Source organism: Triturus cristatus, chromosome 11 (genome assembly GCF_964204655.1).
Source record: "Triturus cristatus chromosome 11, aTriCri1.1, whole genome shotgun sequence".
NCBI classification, from domain to species: domain Eukaryota; kingdom Metazoa; phylum Chordata; class Amphibia; order Caudata; family Salamandridae; genus Triturus; species Triturus cristatus.
Window position 1 is genome coordinate 789,022,209 of NC_140594.1, and position 27,053 is coordinate 789,049,261.

The 27,053-nt window shown below is 45.5% G+C and overlaps 1 protein-coding gene across 4 annotated transcripts in view; it reads right to left on the reverse strand.

Moving 5' to 3' along the window:
- The window catches only part of SPHKAP (SPHK1 interactor, AKAP domain containing), a 1,519,974-nt gene that overhangs the window by 91,090 nt on the left and 1,401,831 nt on the right, over positions 1-27,053 (reverse strand). For 3 of the 4 annotated variants that reach the window (XM_085634508.1, XM_085634507.1, XM_085634506.1), the window contains one exon: positions 19,908-20,092. The exons of the other annotated variant lie outside the window; for it this stretch is intronic. In XM_085634508.1, coding sequence (XP_085490634.1) covers positions 19,908-20,092 — 185 coding nt within the window. The remainder of the gene's footprint in view (positions 1-19,907; positions 20,093-27,053) is intronic. 4 annotated transcript variants of the gene reach the window in all.

Below are 27,053 nucleotides of genomic sequence, written 5' to 3' on the forward strand. Positions count from 1 at the left end.
CTATGCATGTTGGGCACAAATGGACAAAGAAGAGCTCAATAATGAACTGCCCCCATTGATGGATGGGGCAGGGAAATGGATCTTTTGCATTGAAAATAATACCACAGGTACAAACTTAGTTGTAGGTGACATAAAAAGTCAGCTCAGCAGCCTCATTGGTGAGCAGATCGACGCGGTGTTCTCCCAAGCCTGCTTCCCCGCAGTCACACTCATCAACACCGAGCATGACGGGGCCACATGCAGGGCCTGACTGGCTGTACCAGGTATTGGGTGTTTATCCAAGAGGCTGGAAGGGTGGGAGCTGGATTTGCTGCAGTGGGGGCCTCTTTTGTGACTGGGGGCAGTTTTGCAGCAGTGCTATGTCGGTACCCAGTGACAAAAGCAGCGAGCAAGCATTTCCAGCCTTCCGGGGCCAGGCAGTGCTTCTCCAGGGGTAGGCCTGAGCAAACTGCCAGGGCTGCTGTGAGTTCCCAGTTGAGCCCTGGCCACAAGTAATTCATTCATACACTCGATCTTGATGGCCCTGAGAGAGTTGTTCCCTGACGACTCAGATGTAGGAAGATTAATGGCAGTGAGTGTGAAGCCTAGGGAGACAGTGACTGAGTTCCTAAACAGAATGAAAGAACAGTGGGGGAAGGAAACAGGACAGCTCTGAACTGACACCGGTCACTAGGATGCCTTCTTCTACAACATCCTCAAGTGGGGACTACCTTCGGAGATAGGGCTAGACACCAAACCATGGTGGGAAATACAGGCCCAGATGCTACACTATTACCGGAAGAGACAGGAGAAGGACAGGGAGAAGCAGGAGAAGGCCCAGAGAGACATCGCCAAGCGGGTCCAACAGAAGTTGAAAAAGACCGCGCTCGAGGGAACCGCATTAGCTGCGAGCATCCAGATGGCATCCGTCTCCAGAGATTGCAGAGTGTATAAGCCCAGTCCTAGTGGCAGAGATCAAGGAGACAGGGCCCAAGCAGGCCTCATAGGGTGCCAATACTGTCACAGAATGGGCCACATGGCCAACCTGTGCAACCTAAAAATATACCATGACTAGAAAGGAATAGTACAGGGACAGCACTCACAAAGCATTCACCCCCAAAGCAAAGCTCAGAATGCATCAGCTGTATCACCCAATCAACTTCAAGAAAATCAGGCTGTACCCACCTGACTGGGTGGGTGGCCACGCACACAGCAATGCCCTAGCACAATCACAGGGTACAAACACGCCATAAGTCCAAACCATTGCCCGAAATGACCCATCCCCTTCATATCACGCACAGTCACACTTTCTTACCTTCCTCCACAGCCAGTCTTAAGGGACAGACATGCTATGTCGACTGGGAATCCACCCTAGAGTTTGCCATCTGGGTAGCCACATGAGGCCCAGGGACCCATTTGCTGCTGGTCCCCTGGGAAGGGTTGGCTACCAGGCATCCGGGGGACGACAGTCTAACGAGGGAGTAGGGCAGGCCCCCACTGGTGCATAAAAACAGGCAGGCCCCCACTGGTGCATAAAAACAGGTACCCAGGACCACTTACCCAAGTCCAACTTTGGGTGGGCTATGGAAGTCTCAACATCCTCAGAGTTGACCACCAAACAGAGGCCCTTGTATAATTCCAAACGGAGGCAACTGCTCCAGTGGTGGAAGCCAGGCTTTCTGGACATCTGATAGAAGGAGTTTTTGGGAAGGCCAGAGAACTCCCTCAGCCATGCACATGCAAAAATATGGCACCAAGTCAGTGTGAAAAAAATCCACCCAGGCGAGTAGCCGGCTCAGTTTACTCACAGCACGACAAGCCCAGTCTGCCCACCTGACTCCTATCATGGGCAGAAAATTCTGCCTCCTCCTCCTCCTCTCTCCTAAAAGCTTTGAAAAAACTTCCTAGGTCTGCCCATTGGATAGGCTGGGTAGGAAGCCTCTGTTTATGTCCAAGTGCAGCAAAACTGGAAAATCCTGGGTCCGAGGGAGAGGAGAACTATGGGAGGGAAAGGGTCTCCACAAATAACTTTCACAGCCTGCACCCAGGGTGCAGGAATAGACTCACCAACCGTGTCCAGTGATGGCCACAAAGGCAGCAGTATCCCATAGGGAAAATCCATTGAATTCGGTAGCACCACCTCCATCAGGATGAGCTCATAAAAGTCTGAACCAGACCCCTGACTCTTGCAGAGAAAGCACTGCGAACCAACATAGTCCAAGCCATTATCCCCTGCAGGTATCAACAGGGGCTCACATATACCCTCCAATATCCCTTGTTGATGTTAGCAACACCCAAAAGTACAGGTAACCGCCCCTGTGACCAGAACAAAACAGCCTGACAAAAGCACGAAGATTCCTGACCCTTCCAGAAGAAGGGGCTAAAACAGTAACACAGCCCAATTATGAAGAAACCTAGTTCCATGCCACATGCAGAGACCAAAGGGATGCGCACGTGTCAACAGAAACACTAGCCTAAAATAAAACATCCGCCTCTGTTTTGCATTTGCATGCAGTTCAAAAGGACAACCCGCACTGGTTAAAACATCACACCTTTAAGTGGAGTAGCCCGCAGGGAGGAGTACTATCCCCTCTGTGGTAAGGAGAGGGAGGACACCCATAATAAGAATAGCATTAAAAAAGTTTAAAAGTCACCACCTTTCTCAAAAAAAATTCTACCGCCTATTAAAATTAGGTTAAAACCCCACCATTCCACTAAAATTCTATCACCTCCATCTAGTATGAGGAAAATTTGCCCCTCCAGTCAAGACATAGTGCGTACCTTTTACAAATAAATGCAAGAATGTTCCAAAACAGCCTAAAAATTTGTTTTTTCCAAGCTAACCGATAACCCGCAGCTCTTGCCTCGTCCATCTGTACCTATGCGGAATAAGGGCAAAAATTCAACCCAATTGAGTAGAACCCCATTGGACACTAGTAAACGTCACAGAGTATGAGACTAACCCCACTGCACTGTATCTCTTCACCCACCTGAGTGATATCCAATCTAAGGTAGACAGAATGCACAGGATGGGCACCACAGGGACGGACATTGTTATGGCCCAGGACTTTGTAGAAAATAGATTACTGGAGGTAGCAAAACCACTGCACCAGTCCACAAACACATCCCCTCCCCCCTCCATCTGCGGTCCAAGGGTGGCCCTTAACATCTTTGGGACCATCTTCTTTAATGGCAAATGGACTGCAGACATGGAATTCCAGTGAAGGGACCCTCACCTCAATCACATGTGGGAAATGAGTCCCATGGGTGGGGGTAAAATGCCAGCATAGACACCTCGTGCCAGGAAATCTGGGATAGCGAGATCAATAGGTACACGTGGATGGAGGGGAAGGGGTAACCTGTAATTGTACAGAAACTTACATTGTACTCTTTATGTTTCAGAGGTACAGGAACCATACAGTTGGGCAAGAATGAGAATTGAGTAAACATTGTTTACAATGCATGCATACAATGCATGCCATTACAACGTGGTCATAACAACGACTGCATTGTTACATCGCATACCATTACAACGCAAGTCGTTACAACAACTTGGTGTAGGGGGCAGAAGGTGTTGGATTTTAATTCCAACACCTTCCCTACTGTTACACAGACTGGAGTTGCAAAAGTAAATTATACTATACAAAAATCCAGCGCATTCCCTACAGCAAATCTTGCGTGGTAATGGTGTGCGATGTAACAACGCAGTCATTGTAATGACCGCGTTGTAATAGCATACGTTGTAAACACATGTGTTGTAACGTGGCCTAATCTGAGAATTGTGTCATGGTAATGCACATCCCGGACCTGCAATGGGGCAGCTCCACGTTGAAGGAAATGACCCGATTAGTGCCACCTGGGTCACTCACGACCACCTCTCAGCCTTCCATACCAATGAAGAGTCGGTCACACGGTAGAGAATACAAACCAAGTATATATTTATTCAGATACACTCAAGTGGAGCCCCGTCTGCCCAGCCGCTTAGGGGTGCTGCAGAGAGGACTGACTTCAACAAACATAGTGATATATTATGCACATTTCGGAACCAAGGAAGACCCGCCCATATTGGAATTTCCAAAGCACGTGCAGCTAACACAAAGAAGTACAGTGGGATGGGTTTCAATTCTGAGGCTGGGCACACAGTATCTCCTACCCAAGGTCATTCTGTCCGTGCCTGCCGCTAGACTGGAGGGTGAAAACCTCTAACTAGTGGGTAAAGTATGCGCTTAGAAGAACAGTGTATTCATTAGCAGAGCAAGGGCTAACCTTGGAGAAATGAAACTTTCCACATCCTGCTTCTTGAGGAGGGAATGCGCAGTTAAGGGCATGATTCAAAACGGCGGCTAAACAAAAAATGGTGCAGCGAATGCTAACTTACATGGAACAATGCACAAACAAAAGAGCAAAGCATATTTATTTCATCAACGTTTATGGATTACTATTGCCAGTGTGGGGACCTTGCCTACACCCATCTCATCCCTGGATGGTTGGGCCCTCTGCACCGTCATGACCATACACACGCCAAATCTGTTCATCCCTGGGGATGATCTGTCTGGGTTCTCTCATAACCGTTACAGAAGAAAGCAACTGTGTTGCATTATGCTCGAAGGAGAACTACTGATGTTTTGGCGGGGCTCAATACAAGGACGTTCGAGAAAAATTCCGACTGTTCACAGAGATTAAAGTAAATGCCAGAGTGTCAATATCATTTTTCACCATGCAAAAATGCTACCAAGGAGGAACTGAGAGCCAACCAACTCATAGTGATGCAACATCTGTACGTGCAGGACTCGATGACCGCAATGGAGGGTGGTGTGTTTGTCTATATTGGAGCTTCTTGTTGTACTTTTATCCCCAGAAATAATATTGACAATGGGACATTATCCCATGCCTTCAAAGAACTGCATCATCTGCAAGCTGACATGAAGATGGAGGGAGGTGCCCCGGAGCAGGACTGGTTGCATCGTATCTTTTTGTGCATCTCGCTATGGGTATCCAAACTATTCACGTCATTAATGCTGATTCTCATTGTTGTACTTCTATTATGTGGTTTCCTACAAGTGGGGGTTTTCTGCTGTAAAAAGCTGTCCTCAAATTAAGTAGCATGCACATAGCTAGAGAAAAAAGTAACAGACACTACACACACACACACACACATACACACACACACTTTCTAATAATATAACTGTCATGACCATTGGAGGAGGATACAGTAGTTGAAGAATCTACCAGAGGGGGGAATGTTGGAATGAATGAATACAATGTCAATGAATTTCTTGATATGTGCAGGCCCAAGCATAGCAATACCAATAAATGCAATATCAATGTATGCCATAACCTATGCCCGCATGACCATGCCAATACCCATCAATGCATTGTATAGCAGCACCGGCATCGGCAATGACAATATCAATGTATGTCATAATCCATGCACAAATGACAATACTGTTACTAGCAAGAACAATATCGATGTATGAGATAACATTAGCAAAGATAACTGTGTCGTTACCAGTAAGAACAATGTCAATGTATGCTATGACAACTGTATGCACAATGATAAGGATGCAGATAAAAATGATACCAGTGACTGCAATATTATTTTCACCCCATACCATTGTTGTCGGATTCACCCAAGGTGATCTCCCCATCAACCCAAGTGAGAGATATGTGATAAGACAAGTCTTACGACCAACACTCACACCTATCGAATACCAGTTTACAGTGGGGTCTCTCTTAACCTAAAGATAAATGCGCGCCCAGGGAAAGCCCTGATCGATCCCACAGATAGATAGTTGCACCACAAATAGGTCTGAGGAAATTGGCCCCAATAAAACACATTTGGCCAGAGGCTTGCATTCCTCCAAAATTCCACAAAGCTAGACACCACATGTATATAGAAACATTCAACCAATCACAACATGACATGCACACCACACGTAGTGCAAGCTCTCCTCAGGCTGGACATCTGGGTACATAGACATTGGCCAACACTAGCTCTCCCTGAGGTCGAGAGCCATCTGTGTCCTTATCAGATGCCCGCACTTGTTGATTTATGACTGAGATGCTTTTCTTGGAATGTAGAAATTGCTTTATTGGACCGCATGAACTCTATATAAAAATGGCAAAAACTTTGTATATCGAGAGACTTTGGGCAGATGCACACTGTTGAGGCTCTCCTGGCCGCATCGTTTAATTAAACCAACTGGTTCCTGTTTTGCCAAACGCCTATTGTCTTTCAATTTATTTAAGGTAAACTCATATCCGAGCAACACGCTCCCCAGCATAGATTTAATTGAAGAGGAATTTCCAGAAAGGGACCAGGTGAGTCTTCAATCTTTTATTCAAATCACCTGGGATCCCATCAGGACTGGCTGCCTTCCCGGTTTTAAGTCTGCCCAACTGCCCTAATATTTCCCCTTCTGTAATCTCTCTCTCTAAGTCAGAGATGCCTTGTTTCCTAATTTTGGGGAGATTTAGGTCAGACAATCACCTCTGGATGTTCGGGGGTCATGTTTAATAGCCCCTGTATAGGGAGTGGTTAAATTGCTTAAAATGACCTCATGTATTGTATTCAGTGCATGTACCATCTATTCCTTTCCTTGACCAATTAGCTGGTCGATATGGTTCCTAGTTAGTTCTTGCTTTGTTTTCCAGGAAAGCAAAAGCATTGCACCACTTTTTCCCCAAATTCAAAGTGCAGCAGCTTGCTGACCCACCACCTTTCCTGGATTATTTAATCTAATTTCATCCTGCATCTACGCTGTAACAATTCCAACTCATATCTCAAACTCTTGATTTCCGAGTGGGCCTCTGTTGAAGCTCTGTATATCTTGTGTTCCTTCCCAGCTATATCATTCAAAATCTTTAACACTTCAGCCTGCCTTTTTAAATTCTGACATAGGTAAGTTTTGAGGTCATCCATCCAATAAAAGCTTTATATACATCCCAAACTGTATTAGAATTAGCTGTGCTGACGTTCAACTCAAAATAGTCTTTACATTTATAGCTAAGTTAGGTAATGTTAATTTCTTCCTGAAGCAAATTTTTATCAAAAGTCCACCTAGTTCTCTCTGTAGCTATTGGTAGCACCAAACACAGGCTAATGGAGGAGTGGTCTGATAATATTGGCGGGTATGGATCACAGATTCGACCATCTTGGTTGTAAGTTTATGGATCAGGAAATAATCTTTATGTGAGTGATGCCCATATTTTTTAATAAAGAAAGTAAAACCTTTCTACATACCGGCACATACTCACTATAGGTAAAACAACACCCTAAATATGCATCATATTTACCAAATGCCTCCTTGATTTGCGGGCTGATGTGTAACTACATTTGGAGGTTCTGTTGTGCTCCTTATCCATACTGATATTTAAGTTCCTCCCTACAACAATAGAGCCTGAAATGTCTAAACGTTACGACTGTAATAGGTCTAGATACGAGGGGTTATCACACTTAGGACCATAATAACCCATACAGGTTCACTTTAAAGATGTCCTCCAAGGTGGACACCAACCAGCCATCTCCCTGTGGTATCGGTTTTATAATCCAATAGTCAGACCCCTTTTACATTTATTCATTAGTACTACTTGTCTTTTACCTCCAGACTTGCCTGAGCAAATGATTTGCTGAACCCATCTACATTCTCTAAAGCAGGCCCTACATTCAGCACGCTCAAGATATGTCTCCTGGAAAATAATGACTTGTGACTTAACTTCATGCAGGTACTCACCCGTTAGACTTTGTCTCTTTGGCGAACTCAACCCATTTATGTTCCAAGATAGAATTTCAACCTTCATCTTCATCATTTCTCTAACCAAAAAAAGTCTACTTCCTTGCTCCTCCAGAAAAAGAGCCATTGCCTCAGAGTATAATATGAGGCCATTGTTACAACCCTCCTCTACTAGTCTTATTGTAGCCTATATGTGATCATGTTCTAAGTCTTACCCCTCTTTGTAACCAGGGATTTTATCAGAGATTTTGTTTCATTTTCCTGATCAGTTCATCTACTTCTTTGCTATCCCTCAAATTATGCATTAGGTTTCTCCACATTACCTTTACATGGGCCAGGAATTTAGGCTGTACCTTTGTTTCTAGTTTCACTAGTTCATTAATTCTGGTCCCTAACTTCCATTGTCGTTAAGCAGTGTTTTTCCCAATATCTGAGTGTATTAGGTACTCCCAAAACACCTTTCTAGGGCGAGACTTAGGCTAGAGTTCGGGCTGGTCAAACAATCATTAACCCTTGAGGCCGACTTTCTAAAATATAATATTTGAATCCTAAAATCTCCGAGGGCATCCTTAAAGAGCTGCCTCAGAGAGACATTTGAAAAAATTGGCTCACCTTGGAATAAGCAGCTTACGAGAGCCATGGCCTCCATTGAAATAAACAAACCAGCATTCGCTCTCTTTTGCATTTCATACGCCACCTGGAAATCGCGTATCAATAAACAAGTCCAATTAGTCTTGTTCCAGCAAGACCAGGCCTCATTAAAAACACTATCTTTCCTGACCCCTCTGCATGACTCATATCTAGTAAATAAACCTCAGCCCTACCTTACCCCTCCGCTTAACCGTAAAACCAGAAGAGAGATTATGTACTAGCCATTGGCCCTTCCAAATACGGACTTCAGCCAGGTTTGGGCAAGCCAAAACACAGAAGGAGCATGTCGACTGTGTGACTACAAACGTGAATCATTGCTACACCTCCTGTGCTGTTGCCTGACCTTAGCAACTGAATGGAGGATCCTTCTAAGAGAACTATGCCTGAGAGAAAAAGTAACCACCTGCCATGAGGCCTCTGCAGTATGTTTCTCACAAGAAGAACCTCACATCCTGGCCCGCTATGGAAGATTTGTACATTCTATCAGGGGTGCAATGCACCCCCAAACTGTCCCCCGTCCCAGCCCTCGTAAGGTCCAAACAGTGATACTAGACTATTTTAAGCACAGTACCTCGAAAGAACACTCTCCGACACTGTCGCAAAGTACAAGCCCTCTACAAAAGAAAGAGTATCAGCGTGTAAAATGGTAACAAAAGTAGTCCTGGAGATTTAAGGAGCCAGACGGTTGTTACTTTCATAGGGGACTGAACAAAAAATAACGGTCAACAGCAAATATGTGTAGAAGCCCTGAGTCAAATGTTAGGACTTAACTATCATTCTTTACCAGAGTAGTTTTTAACCTTAATGAACTGTGATGTCTTTCCTTTTAATGATCCTATTGTAAGGCAATGGTTTTACTTAACTTATGCAAATAAATTAATTCATTCGTTATTAGGTATGTGAAGTTCTCAAAATTCCTAAATTATTTCTCCTGGAATGTATTTCCAATATTTTCAAATCTTCCACCAACTGCCTGTACATTTTTTTAGGGACTCTATCTGTTGTGCACTTTCTCGAAGGCCTGTATTCACTCTTTTCATATTTTCCTCCAGCAATCTGGTTCTTTCGACCAAGTCATCAACTTTAGCATTCAGTGCCTGGCAAGCCCCTTGAATGTCCTGGTTCTTTTACAAGGTCTCAAAACTCACATTATGTCCTTCTTTAGACTCAGCATAATGTTCCTTAGTTCTAGCTTATCTACTACAAGTAGTGCTTGCAAGGTTTGGAAATTACCCGGAATACAGCTGTCACCTGGTACCGATACCTGCCTCAGCTCCCTGCTCTGATATATTTTCCCCAGACCATATCCTTTGACATGTTTAGTTATCTGAGAGTGTCAAACTTATGTCCTAGTGGGATGGGCGGAACTGTAGGTATTGATGTCTCCTCTGCCCCACAGACATTCTAGGGACTCCTCCTTCCTTACCTTTTTGGAACTCCTCCCTATTTATGTCAAGGATCTTAAAAAAGAAATTCAGTGAGGTTGATGGTTTCCTGCTTGTAGGGATATTCCCCGGTCTCTCTTTCCTATTTCTTGTTTTGGTGCAAAATCTCTACTTGACTGTCCTCACTGACTGTAGTCCCCTTGGTAGAATATTCTCAACTCTTTCCCTGTCCATAGCCCCTTCTCCTGTAGTCTTGTCAAGAGGCTTTGATTGCAGAGAGTATCTACTGTGTACAAGGGCCTTCATGCCTGTGGTGGAGTCTTTTCCACTGATCGAAGTGACTTGGGATTCAGTTCTGTTGCTGCTGGTTTTGTGTGCTGCATATGTATATCCTTTTAGCTTAGGTTTGAGGGAAGAAACAACATTCCTTCAACCCAACAAGGACCCATCTATTCCAGACTCATACAGGCTCATCTCCCTGCTAAACTATATGATCTTCACAGGCATCAAAGCAAAGAGGTTAGCCAAGGTCATGGGTTCCCTTATTCACCCAGATCAAATAGATTGTATCCCGTGTAGGCACCTCAATGAACTAACACCTCATTTGTGTGGCGCAATTGATTTAGCGGAAGTAACTAAGAGCCCTTTAACAATAGCCAATCTCGATGCTGCCAAAGACTTAGATCGGGTGAACTGGGCATATCTTTAGGAGGTGTTAAAAACATCTGGCCTTAGTAGCTGGTTAATTAATTGTAACTGAATGATTGTATAGGTCACCTGTAGCTAGCATATTAATCAATAGGAATCTAACAAGGTATTTTTCCATTAGAAGGGGTACCAGACAGGGATGCCCTCTATTCCCACTATTATTCGACCTATACATTCAGCCCTTTTCTCGGAAAATACTTCAAGATTGCTCAATCCTAACGTTTGTTGCCCCAAGTTTAGACGTGAAGATTGCACTTTATACAGATGATATAATCTTTTATACAGCTAATCCTGAATATTTAAATCCCAAATTAGAAGCCCATGCTCAATCATTGTGAAAATCTTGTGCAATTTAATAAATACAGATAAGACAGAGATCAGGACAGGGGCAAATACGGAGAGCAGTAAAGGGATTCAGAGAGTCAAGGACTAGATTAGATACTTGGGTATTTTGGTGACACATAGCCTGAACATACTTCCTAGAACTAACCTAAACAAAGATTGTGGGGAGATGGGAGAATCTTCCACTAACTATCTATGGAAGAACAAATGTAGTCAAGATGATGATCCTCCCTAAACTTATCTTCCTTTTTAATACCATTCCCTTGCTGTTTCCCAGGTGTCCATGGGAGAGAAGGTGACTTTATATTGCCATCAAGGGGGGGGTGGGTCAGACTGTCTTGGAAGAAGCTTAAGAGGAGATAGGAGAAGGGGGGGGGGCTCGCTATTCCATATTTTCAGACACATTGTCAAGCTTTCCAATTTAAGAACTGGAGGATGCTGGCAGCGGGGGCAGATGAGTCATATATCGGCCTAGTATATTTGGAAATGCTGGGGACATTAAGCAAGGAGAAATATTTCTACAAGTTTGAGGACCCTTAATTCTTGAAACAAGCGAGATTCAAAGAACTGCTTGCTGTTTTAAAATTATAATGCAATGTGAGAATGTTCCTTCACATTTCCTACTATGTACTATCAGCACCAATATGGGATCTCTAGGAACTCCAGCTTGCCTAGTAGGCAAGATTAGCTATCCACTTAAGCAAACTGGATTCGATAGCTGGGGGGACTTGGGGAAGGGAGGCAGGCTGATCGAGTGGGACAAAATACTGGGAGCAATGGCACAGAGGCAGTCAAGATTTAAGTATTTCCAGTTCAGTTCATGGTTGTCAGCTTAGGAATGGACTGATGAGGAAGAGGGGGGGTATGATGATATATCAAGGAACAAGGTCAGAATACAGAAAGAGGTTGCCTATTGGTACTGGGAGTTCATCAAGGCTGACAAGAAACATCTGACTGATCCATATCAAGCCTGGAAGGATGACTTGCTAGAATTGGCGAAAGAAGACATCTGGCAATTAACTATAAAGTTACTTCATTCTACAGTTAAAGCTGCCCCCAAAGAAGAATCCTCTTTTTACTTTTCACAGGATATACTGGACTTCTAAGAGACTGACTAAGTACCAGGCATACCGTTTGAGATGTAAGAAATGTAAGACACATGTTTGTTGGATGTTCGAGTCTGAAGACACACTGTGAAGGTGCAAGAAGGACCTTCAGCAGGGTTATAAAACAAGAAATCACGGTAGGCCATGCTTTAATTTAATTTTGATTGGAGCAGATCCATTGATCTTTCTATGATTTACCAAAGCCCAGCGTAGATTGCTTTTAATTCTAATCCTGCCAGCCAAATGCGAGATGTAAGAAAAATGGGTCTCCATTGAACCCCCCCTTGATCGCAGATTGGATTAGGGCTGCTACCTAATAAGTCAACTCGATATGGCATGTGATTCTAGAAGCTTAGAGAAGACTTGGAAAGATTTTGAAATGTGGCAATGAGTCGAATGATTACATCTGAATGAGGCACTACTGGCCAGCTTATCCAAAGCTGTTTTTATGTATAACATCAGTGCACAGACTCTTTGAGGCCTCACTGGTAACCACCATTAAACTAGGAGTAGTGCTGATAGTGAAATGAGGACAAAGAAAATAAACAAAAAACAATGCGCTCTGCCCAATGGGCTAACTAGGTTCTACATTAGGGGTGACTTATATTTTTGAAAAGAGGAATTTATGGCTTGGCAAGGGGTACATTTTGGCAAGTCGAATTGACATTAACTGCATTCAGCTGCAATGCAAGGCCTGGGATATGTTTTATGTGGCTACCTAAGTGGGTGGCACAATAAATGCTGCAGGCCTACTAGTAGCATTTAATATATAGGCCCTTGATATATGGTATACCACTCTACTAGGGACTTATAAGTAAATCAAAGATGCCATTCAGGTTTAAGCAATTCTACCATGGTTTAGGGAGTGACCCCAACCACTTCAGCATTGGCTATCAGTGGTAAAGTGCACATAGTCCTAATGCCAACAAAAACAAATTCAGAAAAAATAGGTCAAAATGTTTGTGGAAAGACCACCCTAAGGCTGACAGGTATAACATAGGACATGTTTGAAATTAATGTTGAACATGTCCTTGCAGTGACATATCCCCAAAAATGATTTTCACCATAGCACAGATTGCTGCTGCCATGGGGAATTCATTGGGCTACAATGTTACATTTAATAAATGCTAAATTTGGATTGGTAGCAGCCAGAAAAAAACTTCTTCCACTCTTTTCAATTGTAATATTAGGAACTCTTTAATTGTGAGGTCGGATTTTAAATTGTTACTTTAGAAATGCCCCTTTTAGAAAGAATTTTTCTGACTAAAGTTTCTGGGAGTTTCCAGCAGACCTACCTTGGTGATGGCTTTCCCACTGGGAAATGCACATTTGAGACAGACAGTGCACCAAAGTGACTGGGTGAAGAGGGGAGTGGGTCTCCTCGCCAGGATGGCTGGGGAACAGATAGACCCTGCTCTGATTACACTTCAAAGGGACTTCCCCGAGCACACACACAAAGAGACGAGACACTAGCCATTTGCGTCACTAGCTGGGCTTGTGCCAATCCCTCAAAAGGGGGAAGGTTTACAAAGGGGGAACCCCCCACCGACAAGCTGGACTGGTTATAAAAGTGGCAACCCCTCGCATGGAGTAGAGCTAGACCCTGCACCCAGACTACGTCATTGGCTACACCATGGACAGCTGGAAGGGCAAGAGCCCTGATGGCCAAAAAATGCTGTCTATAGCTGACCTCAGGACCAGTGGGTCTGTCTGGGGTCAGTGAGGCTGGTGCCCTTACACACCCTGATGGTGAGTTGGGGGAGGACCTGAACTTCTGTGCCCCAGCAGGAGGAGGGAAGCGTAAAGGAACTGGTGAAAGTTGGCAAATGGAGCCAGCAAAACGGTCTCCCTGCAAAATGTGACATTTGAAGGCCAAGCGGCCTGCTGCAAAATGCTTTTGGTGGTTAAAGCTCGCCACCAGGAGCAAAACAAGCCTTAGTTAATTGAAATTAGCCCAATGGGGTCAGATATATTCATCTTCAGAGAATTTGATGTTGATCCCCTGCGAGCACCCGGGCACATGGGGGCCTCCTCCCTAGAGATCTATGAGGCCTGAGGACCCCATTTCCTGGGCCAGCATGTTCGGAAAGGGGACCCAGAACCCCACCCCCCAGGACCTGAAAACTGGTGAATTCTAGAATGGGGCCCAGGATCCAAATCCAGGCCCCCAGACACAAAGAGAGGAAGGGGCGTGCTGTTGCAACACCACCAGTGGTGGTGAGCTCACCCCACTCCCCATGTCCATGTCTGGGTGGAGCAGCGTGGGCACCGCATGTCCAACACCCTGCCTGTATTATTACCATATGGATGCAAACCCCATTTCCGGAGTAAACACAAGCTTGAAGCCGAAATAAGATTACAACTTGACATAAAGTGTGCACCCTTGAAAGGTTTCCCATACTTGTAAAACCTGGTGCAAATTGTGCAGGCGATACCACAAAAACGAGTTAATGTAGCTTAAAATAGGGGACAACACATGCAAATTGTGTAGTATCCCCTATTCTGAGGTCCAGAACTTAGGATCTGGCTCAGATTGTAAAGTTGCAAATACTGAACTGTGCACTACCAATAGTTAGCGAGCATATTGTGCTCTCAAGATGTGGCCTAGAAGTCAGAATAGATTCCTTATCCATTGTATTTACCAAAAGAAATTTAGATATCTGAAGACAGATCTTATTTAATTCTAATTATGAGTATTAGATAGCCAGTCATATACTATGATGCAATTGTTGTAGTTAAAGTACATTGTAAGTATGCATCTGCTCTGCATTAGGTGTGCTGAAGCCACTTCTGGTCGTGTTAATCGAAACATAGAAGATATTTTGATGAAACACATAATTGTTATAGGACAACTTAGCTAAATTTAGAAATACTTTATTATATCATGGATTACATGTGGTTTTTAACAGGATAGAAACACAGAAATGCACAGATGACCAAAAATTCACGAATTCTTATTGGAAGCTTTTCAAATGGCAAAGGATGCTTTTAACTGAACAAATCACCTGGAAGGATAGTTGTCAATGTCATCAATTGAAATTGAATTGGTAGTTTGGAAATGTTTTGATACACACAAGTCTGGCCATAACTTTTTAAAATAACATAGGTACTTGCATAAAAATAGCTACAAACTGAAATGACACTTCAGATTTACTGAATTGAAGTGAATGTCACCTGTGCAGTGGCTCCTTCCTTCAAGGCTGGCATGCAGGCCCAGTGAGATGCAATGTCTCAAAAGAGCTGTGAAAGACCTGAGAATCTGAAGACATAAATTAAGGAAAGGGAGGGCCGCAATTCTTCCTTTATTGGACTGCTGGCCTTGATGAACAGGAGCAACCATCAATGAGGAGATGAGGCCCTTTCTGCTTTACTCATTGATGTGCTGTATCTGGCTGTGAGGATTTAACTATCAATTGAAAGAAGGGTGTGAGGAACTGGAGAAGGCTTTGTCTGCACTAAAGGGACAGGAATGCTAAGCTCTTCATTCAAATAAATGTGTGACGTTTACTTCCACATGCACATTATAACTGAAGAGGAGGGTGCCATAATCGTAGTCAGCACACATTTAAAGCCTGCATGTATAAACTAGCAGTCAGGCTGACTGCTTGATTATAGCTTAAACTGTCAGGTTGGTTACTGGTGCCTTCATGATAGAGTCAATGCTGATTACAGCACACCGAGGCTAATGATATTTCCTGAAACAACTTTTGACATTGCCTCTCTGTAACTAAATGAGTTGTTCAGCTGAGCAGGAATCAGTTCAAGTACAACATTACCCAATGGTGATTCATAATTGCAGATGTCACAAATGTGACAACGCATACCATTACCCCGCAAGTCGTTACAACGACTTGCAGAGGGGGGGGGGGGGGGTGTTGGATTTAAAATCCAACACCTTCCCTACAGACCGCACAGACTGGAGTTGGAATAGTACATTTTAATATTCCAACATCCAGCGCCCCCCACTCCGCAAGTCGTTGTTAAGACTTGCGGAGTAATGGAATGCGTTGTTACAACGCGGTCGTTGTAACGACCGCGTTGTGACAACATGCGGGGTAATTGTATGTGGGGAAAAGCGGCATATTCATGAATGCATCACTGAACATTTTTCATCCTGGTGACGGCTCCAGTTTACAAAGATGGGTTGAAACAAATGTTAAAATCACCTCTACGGTCTGCATAACAATTTTGAATGAACATATGAAATCAAGGTCATGTATTACCTCATAACTTCTAAATTCATAGCTACATAGATTATAATATTAACTTGTTTACATATTGGACTTTCTACCACACAGTTGTCATCGAGGAATGTGGTACATAAAAGACGTTAGTCTTACCCAATTTAAAAACATTTAATGCGAAGTATGGAAGGTTAGTGGGATACAAGCTTGTGATGGACAAGTCAGAGCAAATGTCAGTGATGAGTGTTTACCTCACTGACACTCTTTTTTATTTAAGACTGTAAGTATTCTTCTGGTGGGAACCTTGTTTGATGTTATCTATAAATCCTTTTTTTCTACCTTGCCATTAGCTGGGTTAGCACATTTTCTTCTGCAAGACAAATGGCCATTGCCCTTTGTCCACTGTACCAGGTATCGTAATTATTTTACCTTGAACTATGTTAGACCTAACCAATCAACATAGGATAAAAAAAACCGCACAAAATCGAGATTTTGTTAATCTCATTCAAATAATTATTATGCATTTTGGCGATTAAATGTTATCTTTTGTAAAAAATAAGTTCCCCTATAGGAACACTCAAAGATATCACAATCAATTAACCAAGATCCCAAGGATTACCGGGTGCATTTGTTGTGTTGCCCATCATGAACTCATAGGGTCAGTGGCACCCTGTGATTTTGGCTACAGCATCAGCACTGTAACAAATCACATCATCGGTAGACAAGTAAAATGAACGCTCAATCTCAAATTCATTTAATTCCTTAATCTATGCTGCAGTTCTTGAAATAGGCATCAATTAATGTAAATTATTCTAGTTGCTAAGGCTATTTTTATGGATTAACGCTTCTATCACTGCAAAGTCCAAGGAGCTCATTAGTCAATTCTATAATATCTGTTAAACACTTCCTGCATTATAATGACTCTTGGCCACTACACACCACAGAAAAAACCCTCAATATATTAACATTGTAATACTGGCTTCTGTTCACTAAACACAAACATAATGGGTATTGGGCACTGCACACCATAAATTAATATCCATTAGACACTCACCACAGAATAATAACTATTGACCACTAATTACCTGTGTACAATTCCAAAAAGTAATAGACTCTTATCTTTGTCTATATATCTTGCATCACCCAGTACTGTTTTGCTGATTACAGATAAAATATTGTACTTATAATGACTTGCTTGGGTTGAACACAAGTATATTCTGTGTCATGTATAACATCAACAATAAACTGTCCTCCCTGAACTTGTTTGCGTACAATTAACCCCAGTACCTGATGGTTCTTCTTCCTTAAACTATGGTGGATGCTTCATCGCTAAAGATCTTTCGAAGTGGCAAAGAATTGATAGCCAACTTTGCTCACACTCATACCTTGTATTAAAGCAGAGAAAATATAAAGCGGATTGCAAAAAGGTAGTAGATTCACACTTTAAATAATGTAGAAATTAACAACTTGACAGCCCACGTCAAGAGCATATGATATTAAATGTTGTTAATATAACATTAATATGACATATCAGTTGTGGGCTTGGTGAACTGTTTAGAGGCTTGGTGGGTTCAATAAATTAGCTTATTGATTGAGAGGGTGGAAGCCCCACTCAGGCAACAACCACAATCCTTGTCGAGGTGAAACAAAAAGTCACTAAATTAACCTGTGCTTAACCCTCTGGCAGCTTGGCACAAAGCAGTCAGGCTTAAATTAGAGGCAATATGTAAAGTATTTTTTGCAGCACACAAACAGCTATAGATTGGAAATACAACACAAGAAAACTCCTGTACCAATTGAGAACAATTTAGAAAATGTTAATAAATGAAACATGAAAACAAATTTAATCCAATCAGAAGAACTGGAGCGATGAACTTTTAAAGTTTTGTTGAAAATAGCTCCTAAAATACCAAAACACCAACCATAGGTATCTGGTTGTGTGAGACTAGGGCAAACTCATAAGTTAAGGTCGACCACGATGGCACTTGGGTCAGAAGCACGATGGGGATTAGGCCCAGTCTCAGAATACCTTTGAACTTTCTTCGGGAAAAGACATTTTGAAGAAAAGTTCCTCAGAAGGTAAAGCTCAATGGGGCAAGGCAGCCAGCGGTGTCTGAGGATGAGATGTAGTCCTTGAGGAGCCACTCGACTGAGTCGCAGTGAAGATTTCTACCTTTGGACTTTGCCACTTTTTAGAAGTCAAAAAATCTCTAGCAGGGTGAAGTTGCAAGCTGTAGTCGACAAGGGCTCCATGAGGCAGGATACCTTTGACAAGAGGTTTCACTGAACAGACTTTGCTTTTAGGAAGAACATAATTGGAGCTACCATGGAGTCAGGCAGACCAGCAGTGCACCTTTGGCGGATCCGAGAGTAGGTAGGTCACAGTCTTCTGTCTGTTCTCAGGCCACATTTTGGTGAAAATTGGCAACTTTTAGGCTTAGGGTGGAGCAGCACCTTTAACACCACACGCAGTGGTCCAGAACCAGGGGGGGGCACCACTTGGGGGTTCAGGAGGCCTTCTGGAGCTTGTTATGTCCCTCTAGCTTAAACAGGAGGCCAGCTGATTAGCCCTTGGAGTGGCTCTGGGATTCTTGGGTTCAAGCAGCAAGGTAGGCCTCATGCAGTACGGCAGTCCTCTGGGGTGGGCAAGGCAATCCTTCTGAAGTCTTCCACAGGTCCAGTAGTGTATTGAAGAGTTGCTCTGAGGGTCCAATATTTATACCTGGTGCCAGCCTTTGAAGTGGTGAAATCTCCAAGGCTACCCCCACATCTGTATCTGGAAAATTCTTCCCTTCACCCACCAAGGTTTTAAGACTGGTGTAAGTTTCTTTTGTGTGTGCTGGAGGCAAGTCCTAGAGGCAGAGAACATCTTGGCCACCCACCATCCAGGCAGGATGACTGATCCTGCCAACACCTTGTCCCCCTTTGTCTTGCTGGCTGGGAGAAATACAGAAAGCCTAACAGCTAAGCTATTCACAGTCATTTGACCCACAACACTAGCAGCAGGCATGACATGGTTTGGGCAAAAAACTACCAAGTTTCTAAAAGTAGAGTTTTCAGAACTGTGACTTAAAATCTGACTTTACCATTAAAGATGATTTTACATTACAATTTAGTTGAGACCAAACATGAATTTCTACTTGCTCCCAATCACAAGTGAGCACTTATTAAATGTAATAAGATAACCCTGTGTTATCCAATGGGAAAGGTAATCCTTAAAGAAGAAAAAATAGAATGTAGCAGTTTTCCACCAGCAGGACCTGTAAAATTAAAAAAGATGTGTCCTACTTTTTAAATACAATGCACCCTGCCATATGGGTGTTTTTAGGGTCTATACAAGGGTTGACTTGTGTGTAATAAAAAGGAAGGTTTAGGACTGGCAAAGGTTTATTTTGCTAGGTCAAATGAGCAGTTTGAAACTTGCTCTACAGACTGCAATGGCAGGCCTGAGGCGTGTTTTAAGGTGCTACTTAAGTGGGTGGCAAAATGAGTGCTGCAGGCCCACTAGTGGCATATAATTTACAGGCCCTGGGTGCATGTAGTACCACATAGTAGGGACTTTTAGGTATTACAAATATGCCATTCAGGTGTTAGCCAACTGTACCATGTTTAAGGGAGAGAGCACAAGCATGTTATCACTGGTTAGTAGTGGTAAATTGCACAGACTCATAATGCCAAAATAAACAGAATTCAAAAAACAGGAGGGGTGAATTAAAAAAGCTTGGGGAATGACCACACCAAGGATGACAGGTATAACAATGGGACAGAGCAAAATAAATAGATAAAGTTCTTTGACTCAAATTGAGATATCATTTCTACCTTTTCAAAGTGCTTTTCCTGAGATTTCTCGAAGTAAATTGTTGGAATTCCAAGTTCTGAGGCAGCTATCCACTGTAATGCTGTTCTTAACTCCTCATTAGCATAGTCTGGCTCAACGTCATGATTGATGAGAAGAAGGTCCTTTTGACAGCTTGCTGTACCCACAGACAGGCCAGAGGTGCACTCTGAAAAGCAAGCACGCAGGTAAATTCAGAGGACAATGTGAGTTCAATTTACAAATCAGGAGGATCAAGAGCATAGTTCTTGCTGTATATAACTATGTATGTTGACTTACAGAGTGAAATCTTTATGTAAAGCAATGGACCACTGTACAATTTTTGCAAGACATAATAGGGACCAGATGATGTAGGCAGGAAGAATAGGGACAGCATGCCCTTTTGTATTACCTTACTTGCATGGTGCCAATATCATGCAAATGGCAGTCCTTATCTTAAAACATCTGCCACTGTATTTAATTGTTTTGCAATGCAACAATCAGCAATTAAGAATTTTATAATTTTTGCAATAATAGCAGACTGAAGTTCAGCACAGTTCTTCATGGCGAAAACTGTTTATTTGGTGCATTTAAGATCACTAATAATTTCCTTCTTCTTTTGTGAGTGTCTGTTGATAAAAAAAGCCAAAAACCTTCTTAACTGACCTCTATTCAGTCTGGGTTTTTGTGTTTCATAATTTCTAAAAACATTTCCCTTTTCCCTATTCCCTGATCAAGAAAGTTCTGATTTTTAACAGTTTCCCACAAACATATAAACCTTCTCTGTAAAGTAATGTTTAATTATGTTTTCATCAATCAATTCATCAGGCGTTATTTAGAGGCAGACTGTTAGACCTGTCAGCCCTTTGGGTGGTCCCTCCTCATCATTATTTATTTTGTCCCACTTTTGCCTCAAACCCTGTGTGAATTTTTCCTTTTTGGGAACCACCAGACTTTTTCGTGTTGCTACAGATTCAGGGAACCATTTTAGCTACCCCTGAAACTTCTGTCTGAGGGCCTGGAGCACAAAATGGTGGCCACCTGTGACATCACCAGCATCCACTGGAACCTACCAGCACCTTCCAGAACATTCCAGGAGCTTCCAGAACCCTGTGACCGTTGGAGGCGGTTTAGAATGTTGGGAGGATAAGAGAGGCAGTTGGCAGTTGGAGCTGGCAGTTGGCACCTGACTGGTGAAGAGAGAGGAGCACAACAGTGAAGGAGGAAGGAGTGAAGCAGCAGGGGTGGAAACTTGTGCCTGGAGTGGGGTCCATAAACCCACCCTTGATACTTGTCCCTACTGATGGATCCCAGCCTATAGCCCTGTGTGGGAAGAAGACAGAAAAACTCATCCTAAGGACCTGAACAGCAGGAACAGGCCTTAGAAGCAGAAAGCAGCAAGATCCTGACCTGAGAACTGGTTTCCCTGGAGTCCGGCGTCGAGTAGCCTGAAGACCTGGAGCCCGAGGTGGAGAAGCGGCGCTGACTGAAGTAGCAGACGTCGTACCCGGAGCCGCCTGAGGTCGTGAGAGGGCGCCGACGGAGGTCGTGAGGAATACCAGAGGTCGAGGAGGAAGTGAACCGAGGTCGAGCGAGCGGCGTCATCGGAGGAGTGAAGTCCGCCCTCCGGAGTCGTCGGAGACCGAGGTAGAGGAGCACCGGAGGTCGGGAGTGAGGATCGCACTCCGGAGTCGCCCGGAGCCTGTGAGGAGGAGCACCGGAGGTCGGGGGTGAGGATCGCACCCCGGAGTCGCCGGAAGTCGACATCGAGGCCAGGCCGGCCGACGTCATCGGAGCCGAGAGCGCCATCGGACCGGAGCCGCCCGAAGTCGACATCGTGAAGAGACTGCCCGACGCCGTCGAATCGGAGGTCGAGATCGAACCGAGGCCGCCGACATCGGACCGGAACCGCCTTCCGGCGTCGACAAAGAACTGACATTGTGCCGAGGCCGCCGAGACCGAACCGGAACCGCCTCACGGCGTCGACACGACTCCAGCGGCGTCGGAACATCAGAAAAAGGGCAGTAAGTGGAGTAGAGGGCGCCTAAGGCCCTGTGGAGACCTGGGAGACTGCTCTAAGGGGCTAGGGAGGTGCTGAAACCCACCTGACTGTGCCTGGGGTGAACTGGGACTAACCTAGAGAGGTTGTGTGGAGAAGGAAAGCCAGGGCATTGGTATTCCCCCCTTTGATCTACCTCAGTTTAGGCCTCAGCCTTGTCCCAGCCAGGGAGTAGCCTCCCCCCTCAAGCCTTCCACAACCCTACAAGCTGTGCCTGGGCCAAATCAGCCCTTGAGAAGTGAAGTGTCATCTGATTATATGAGGGTTGCTGTATACTTTTAATTATTTATTGGGGATACTGTATTTATTGAATTTTTATCTATTTATTGCTGCACTATATTTATAGGTCCACAGGACTTGTTGGTGTACAATATTTATTGATACAGTATTTATTGCCTCAAAGTATTTAATTGTCTGTATATATTGCACTTGTATTTATGCCCTGTTATTTATGATCACCCCTATTTATTTCATCAAACAGCCAATATTTATTTGACCTGCACTAATTGAAACTTGTATATTGTGATTGACCTATTTATTTTTCCAATCAGCAACTAAGAGAAAAAGATAAAGAAAGAATATTTTCATAATTTTTACGGTGTAGAGTCGTTTTTGGAACGGATGCACGCATGGTTATTGTATGGGTATATTGTATGCTTAGCACTGCGCCTGTTTCCTGACCACTCGAGCCAAGCTACCACTGTGTGTTGGGAAGGTCCCCCCACCACCCTGCGGAGTGGGAGTGGGGCTGTTTCCAACATAAATTGGTGTTCAGCGGTGGGATAGAGCTGTGCCTACATATACTCAACAATAACTGTGGGTAGTCCATAGGCCTACACCGGGAGTTTTCTCGCAGCGGCCTTCCAAATTGTGGGTTTTTGTTTTTTCCAAATTTACTCTGGTGGTGGGAGGAGGTATTACTAAAGGTACCCCCCTGCATTGTTACTGCACAAAACCTGTCCTCTAACCTGAGTGGGCAAGATGGAGTTTGTACTGGAAGATTTAGAAACGTACACTGTGGCCCAACTCAGGGAGTTTTGCCAGCGGGAGGGGGTGTACTGTCCCCCAGGAGCAAAGAAGGGTGCACTCCAAACCAGCTTAAGGGCTTGGGGGGAGGCACGCCGAGAAAGCAAGGCTGAGGAGGAAGACAGGGATGGAGAGCCTAACCCCGAGGGGGCTGAGATGTACCAACCTGAGGTGGGGAACCTGTCAGCAGGGCCCAGGACACTTTCTAGGAAGGGCAGCACTGTCTCTAGTGGGGGCTTATCCAGCGTGGAGTTAGCAGATCGGAGAGAGAAAAGACAGCTCACATGGGATTTAGCAAAGCTGGAGAAGGAGAAGGAGGAACAGAGGTTGGCTCATGAGACGGAGAAAGAGAGGATGGCTCATGAGATAAGACTGAAAGAGATAGAGCTTCAGATCCTAAGAATAGGGGCACAACCTGTTCCTAATGGTGGCAGCCAAAACCAAGAAATCACCAGGGAATCCAAACCCTACCTGCCAAAGGACATAGTAGCTAGCTATGGGGCGGGTGACGACATCGCCAAGTGGCTAGCAGCCTATGAGGTCTCGTTGAGGGCCCATGGGGTTCCGGTGAAGTATTGGGGAGGGGGATTGTATAAGTACATGCCTCCAGCTGGTAGGGATGCTTTATTGGCCCTCGAAGAGGATGAGCAGACCCACTACCCCACCATGAAACTGGCGCTCATCAGAAAGTTTGGACTAACACCTGAAAAGTACAGACAGAAGTTCAGGGGTAGTCACAAGCTGGGCACACAGAATTGGGTGGACTTCCTGGACTATGCAAAGAAGGCACTGGAAGGTTGGATTCAGGGCAGTGAAGTAAGGAACTACGAGGAGCTGTTTGACCTAGTACTGAAGGAACACCTACTCGAGAAATGTTTCCCTGAACTGCGGCAACACCTGGTGGATAGCAAGCTGACCAGCCCCCGGAAGCTTGCTGAGGAGGCGGACATTTGGGCTAGTACCCGGGTGTCCACAAGGGGGACTGGAGGGGATACTCAAAAGGCCGGACAGGGCGCCCCCCAGAAGAAAGAAGGAGGGGAAAAGAAAAAGGAGTTCTCCAAAGGCCCCCAAAATAACTTCCAAGGGAAGGGAACAGGATTCACCTCTAAGGCTAACCCACCCAGAAACCCTAATCCTGGCCAGAGTCAGCAGCCAAGGGTTGTCCATTGCTATGAGTGCGGTGGCGTTGGACACTATAAAGGAGATCCGAAGTGTCAGAAACGATCACCCCCTCCCACTGGAGGAAAACCCCCCGGAGTAGCTAGTGTAGTGCTCGGGGAGGAGATGCCCTTAACTAAGGGAAGGGAGTGGGCGGGTGTCACTTTAGTGTCCCTGGGAGAACGGGAGATGGTTCCTAAGATCCAGGTGCCCGCAAATACCGCAAAGTATGGGCAGTGGATCACCATCAACGGCCAAAGAGGGGAGGCTCTGAGAGACACAGGAGCCAGTATGACTATGGTGCGTAGCCAACTGGTGTCTCCAGAGCAGGTAATTCCCGATGTACTCCACCCAGCCGCGATGGCTGACGGCAGAACAGGTCACTATCCAGTGGCCGAGGTTCCCTTTGAATGGGGGGGGGTTGCAGGTTCACTTCGAGTTGCCGTAAGCCCTGCCGTGCCAGTCGATTGTCTGCTGGGCAATGACATGGAGCACAACGCTTGGAAGGAGGTGGAATACCGGACTCACACCGAGATGCTGGGTACACCTGACTGGGCCTGTGTTAGCACAAGGTCCGAGACTACCCGAAGAGGGAGTTCATTCCGGCTGGAGCCTGGAACAAAGGCCCAGCCAGCTGCCAGTCAAGGGAAGAACCGAGGACAGGAGGAGCCTGCCTCGGCGTCTCCACCCCGTAGGACGGATAGGCCACCGGAGGTGGTGGACCAGGAGTCTGCGGAGGGGGACGTCACCAACCTGGAGGACCTACCCATCCCGGCCGAGTGGCACGTGGAGGGAGGCCCGTCCAGGGAGGAATTCTGCCAGGGCCAGAGGGAGTGCCCTACCCTTGAGGGGCTGAGGCGACAGGCCGAAGCCCAGGCAGCAGGGAACGTTGAAGGGAACTACAGTGTTTACTGGGAGGATGGCCTCCTCTACAGTGAACCCAAGGCACCCCTACATGGATCGTCACGAGCCTTGGTAGTTCCTCAACGTTATCGAGCCTTCCTTTTAGAGTTGGCTCACGAGATACCATTGGCAGGACACCTGGGGCAAGACAAGACCTTCGCCCGTCTTGTCCCACACTTTTATTGGCCTCAGATGAAAGTGTCGTCCGATACCTACTGCCGGACATGTGTGTCTTGCCAAGCCAGTGGGAAAACAGGGGTGAAGCTGAAAGCTCCCCTGGAACCACTCCCTGTCGTTAGCACCCCCTTTGAAAGGGTGGGCATCGACATTGTGGGTCCGTTAGATCCACCAACATCAGCTGGTCACAGGTTTATCCTGGTCCTGGTGGATCATGCCACACGGTACCCCGAGGCAATACCTCTGAGGACCATAACAGCACCTGTTGTGGCTAGGGCCCTGATGGGAATCTTTACCCGAGTGGGTTTTCCCAAGGAAGTTGTGTCCGACAGGGGGACCAACTTCATGTCAGCGTATATGCGGGCAATGTGGAAGGAGTGTGGAGTGACCTACCGGTTCACCACTCCTTACCACCCCCAGACCAATGGTCTGGTGGAGAGGTTTAACAAAACCTTGAAAGGCATGATCAGAAGTCTGCCTGAAAGCCTGCGGAGGAAATGGGACGTCCTCCTACCCTGTTTACTTTTTTCTTACAGGGAAGTGCCACAGAAGGGAGTGGGCTTCAGCCCCTTCGAGCTTCTGTATGGGCACCCTGTACGTGGACCTCTTAACCTGGTGAGAGACGGATGGGAAAGAACTCCCAGAAAGCTCCCCCAGGATGTGGTGAGCTACATGCTGGCCTTCCGGAGCCAAATGGCTAAGTTGTGGAAGCAAGCTTCTGACAACTTGGAAGCCAGCCAAGCAGTAATGAAGGCGTGGTATGACCACAACGCTCACCCGGTGGAGTTGGAGCCTGGCCAGAAGGTGTGGGTGATCGAACCAGGAGAGCTTAGTGCCCTCCAGGATCGCTGGTCAGGACCCTTTGAGGTGTTGGAGAAGAAGGGAAAGGCTACCTACTTGGTGGACCTGAAGACCCCTCGTCAGCCCCTGCGGGTGCTGCATGCCAACCGCCTCAAACCCCACCACGAGAGGCCCGAAGTCATCTTGATGATGGTGACTGACGGAGGAGAGGACGTGGAAAGCGAGCCTCTCCCTGATCTGTTTGCGTCTCAAGAAAAGGATGGGTCGGTGGAGGGAGTGATTCTCTCCCCATCTCTAACTCCTGAACAGCAGGAGGACTGTCGCCAGGTCCTGGGGCAGTACTCTTCGTTGTTCTCCCTTGTCCCGGGTAGGACTCACCTGTGCGTCCATGACGTGGACACAGGAGACAGCCCACCTGTGAAGTCCAAGATCTACCGGATGTCAGACAAGGTGAAGGCCAGCATTCATAGTGAAGTCACTAAGATGCTGGAGCTAGGAGTGATTGAACCTTCTAGCAGCCCCTGGTCCAGTCCGGTGGTGTTAGTACCGAAAGCTGCACCACCGGGTGCCCAACCAGAACTGAGGTTCTGTGTGGACTACCGGGGACTGAATTCAGTGACAAAAACTGATGCTCATCCGATCCCTAGGGCGGATGAATTGATTGACCGGCTGGGAGCTGCCCAATATCTAAGTACCTTTGACCTTACTTCGGGGTACTGGCAGATCTCTTTGACTGATGGAGCAAGGGAAAGGTCAGCCTTCTCCACGCCCAATGGCCACTACCAGTTCTGTGTGATGCCCTTTGGGCTCAAGAACGCACCTGCCACGTTTCAGCGCCTGGTAAACCAGATCCTCACCGGAATGGAGAGTTTCTCTGCTGCTTATCTGGATGACATAGCCGTCTTCAGTAACAGCTGGGAGGATCACTTGCGTCACCTGCAAGCTGTTCTCCAGGCCCTGAGACAAGCTGGATTGACGATCAAGGCCAGCAAGTGCCAGATCGGGCAGGGGTCGGTAGTGTACCTTG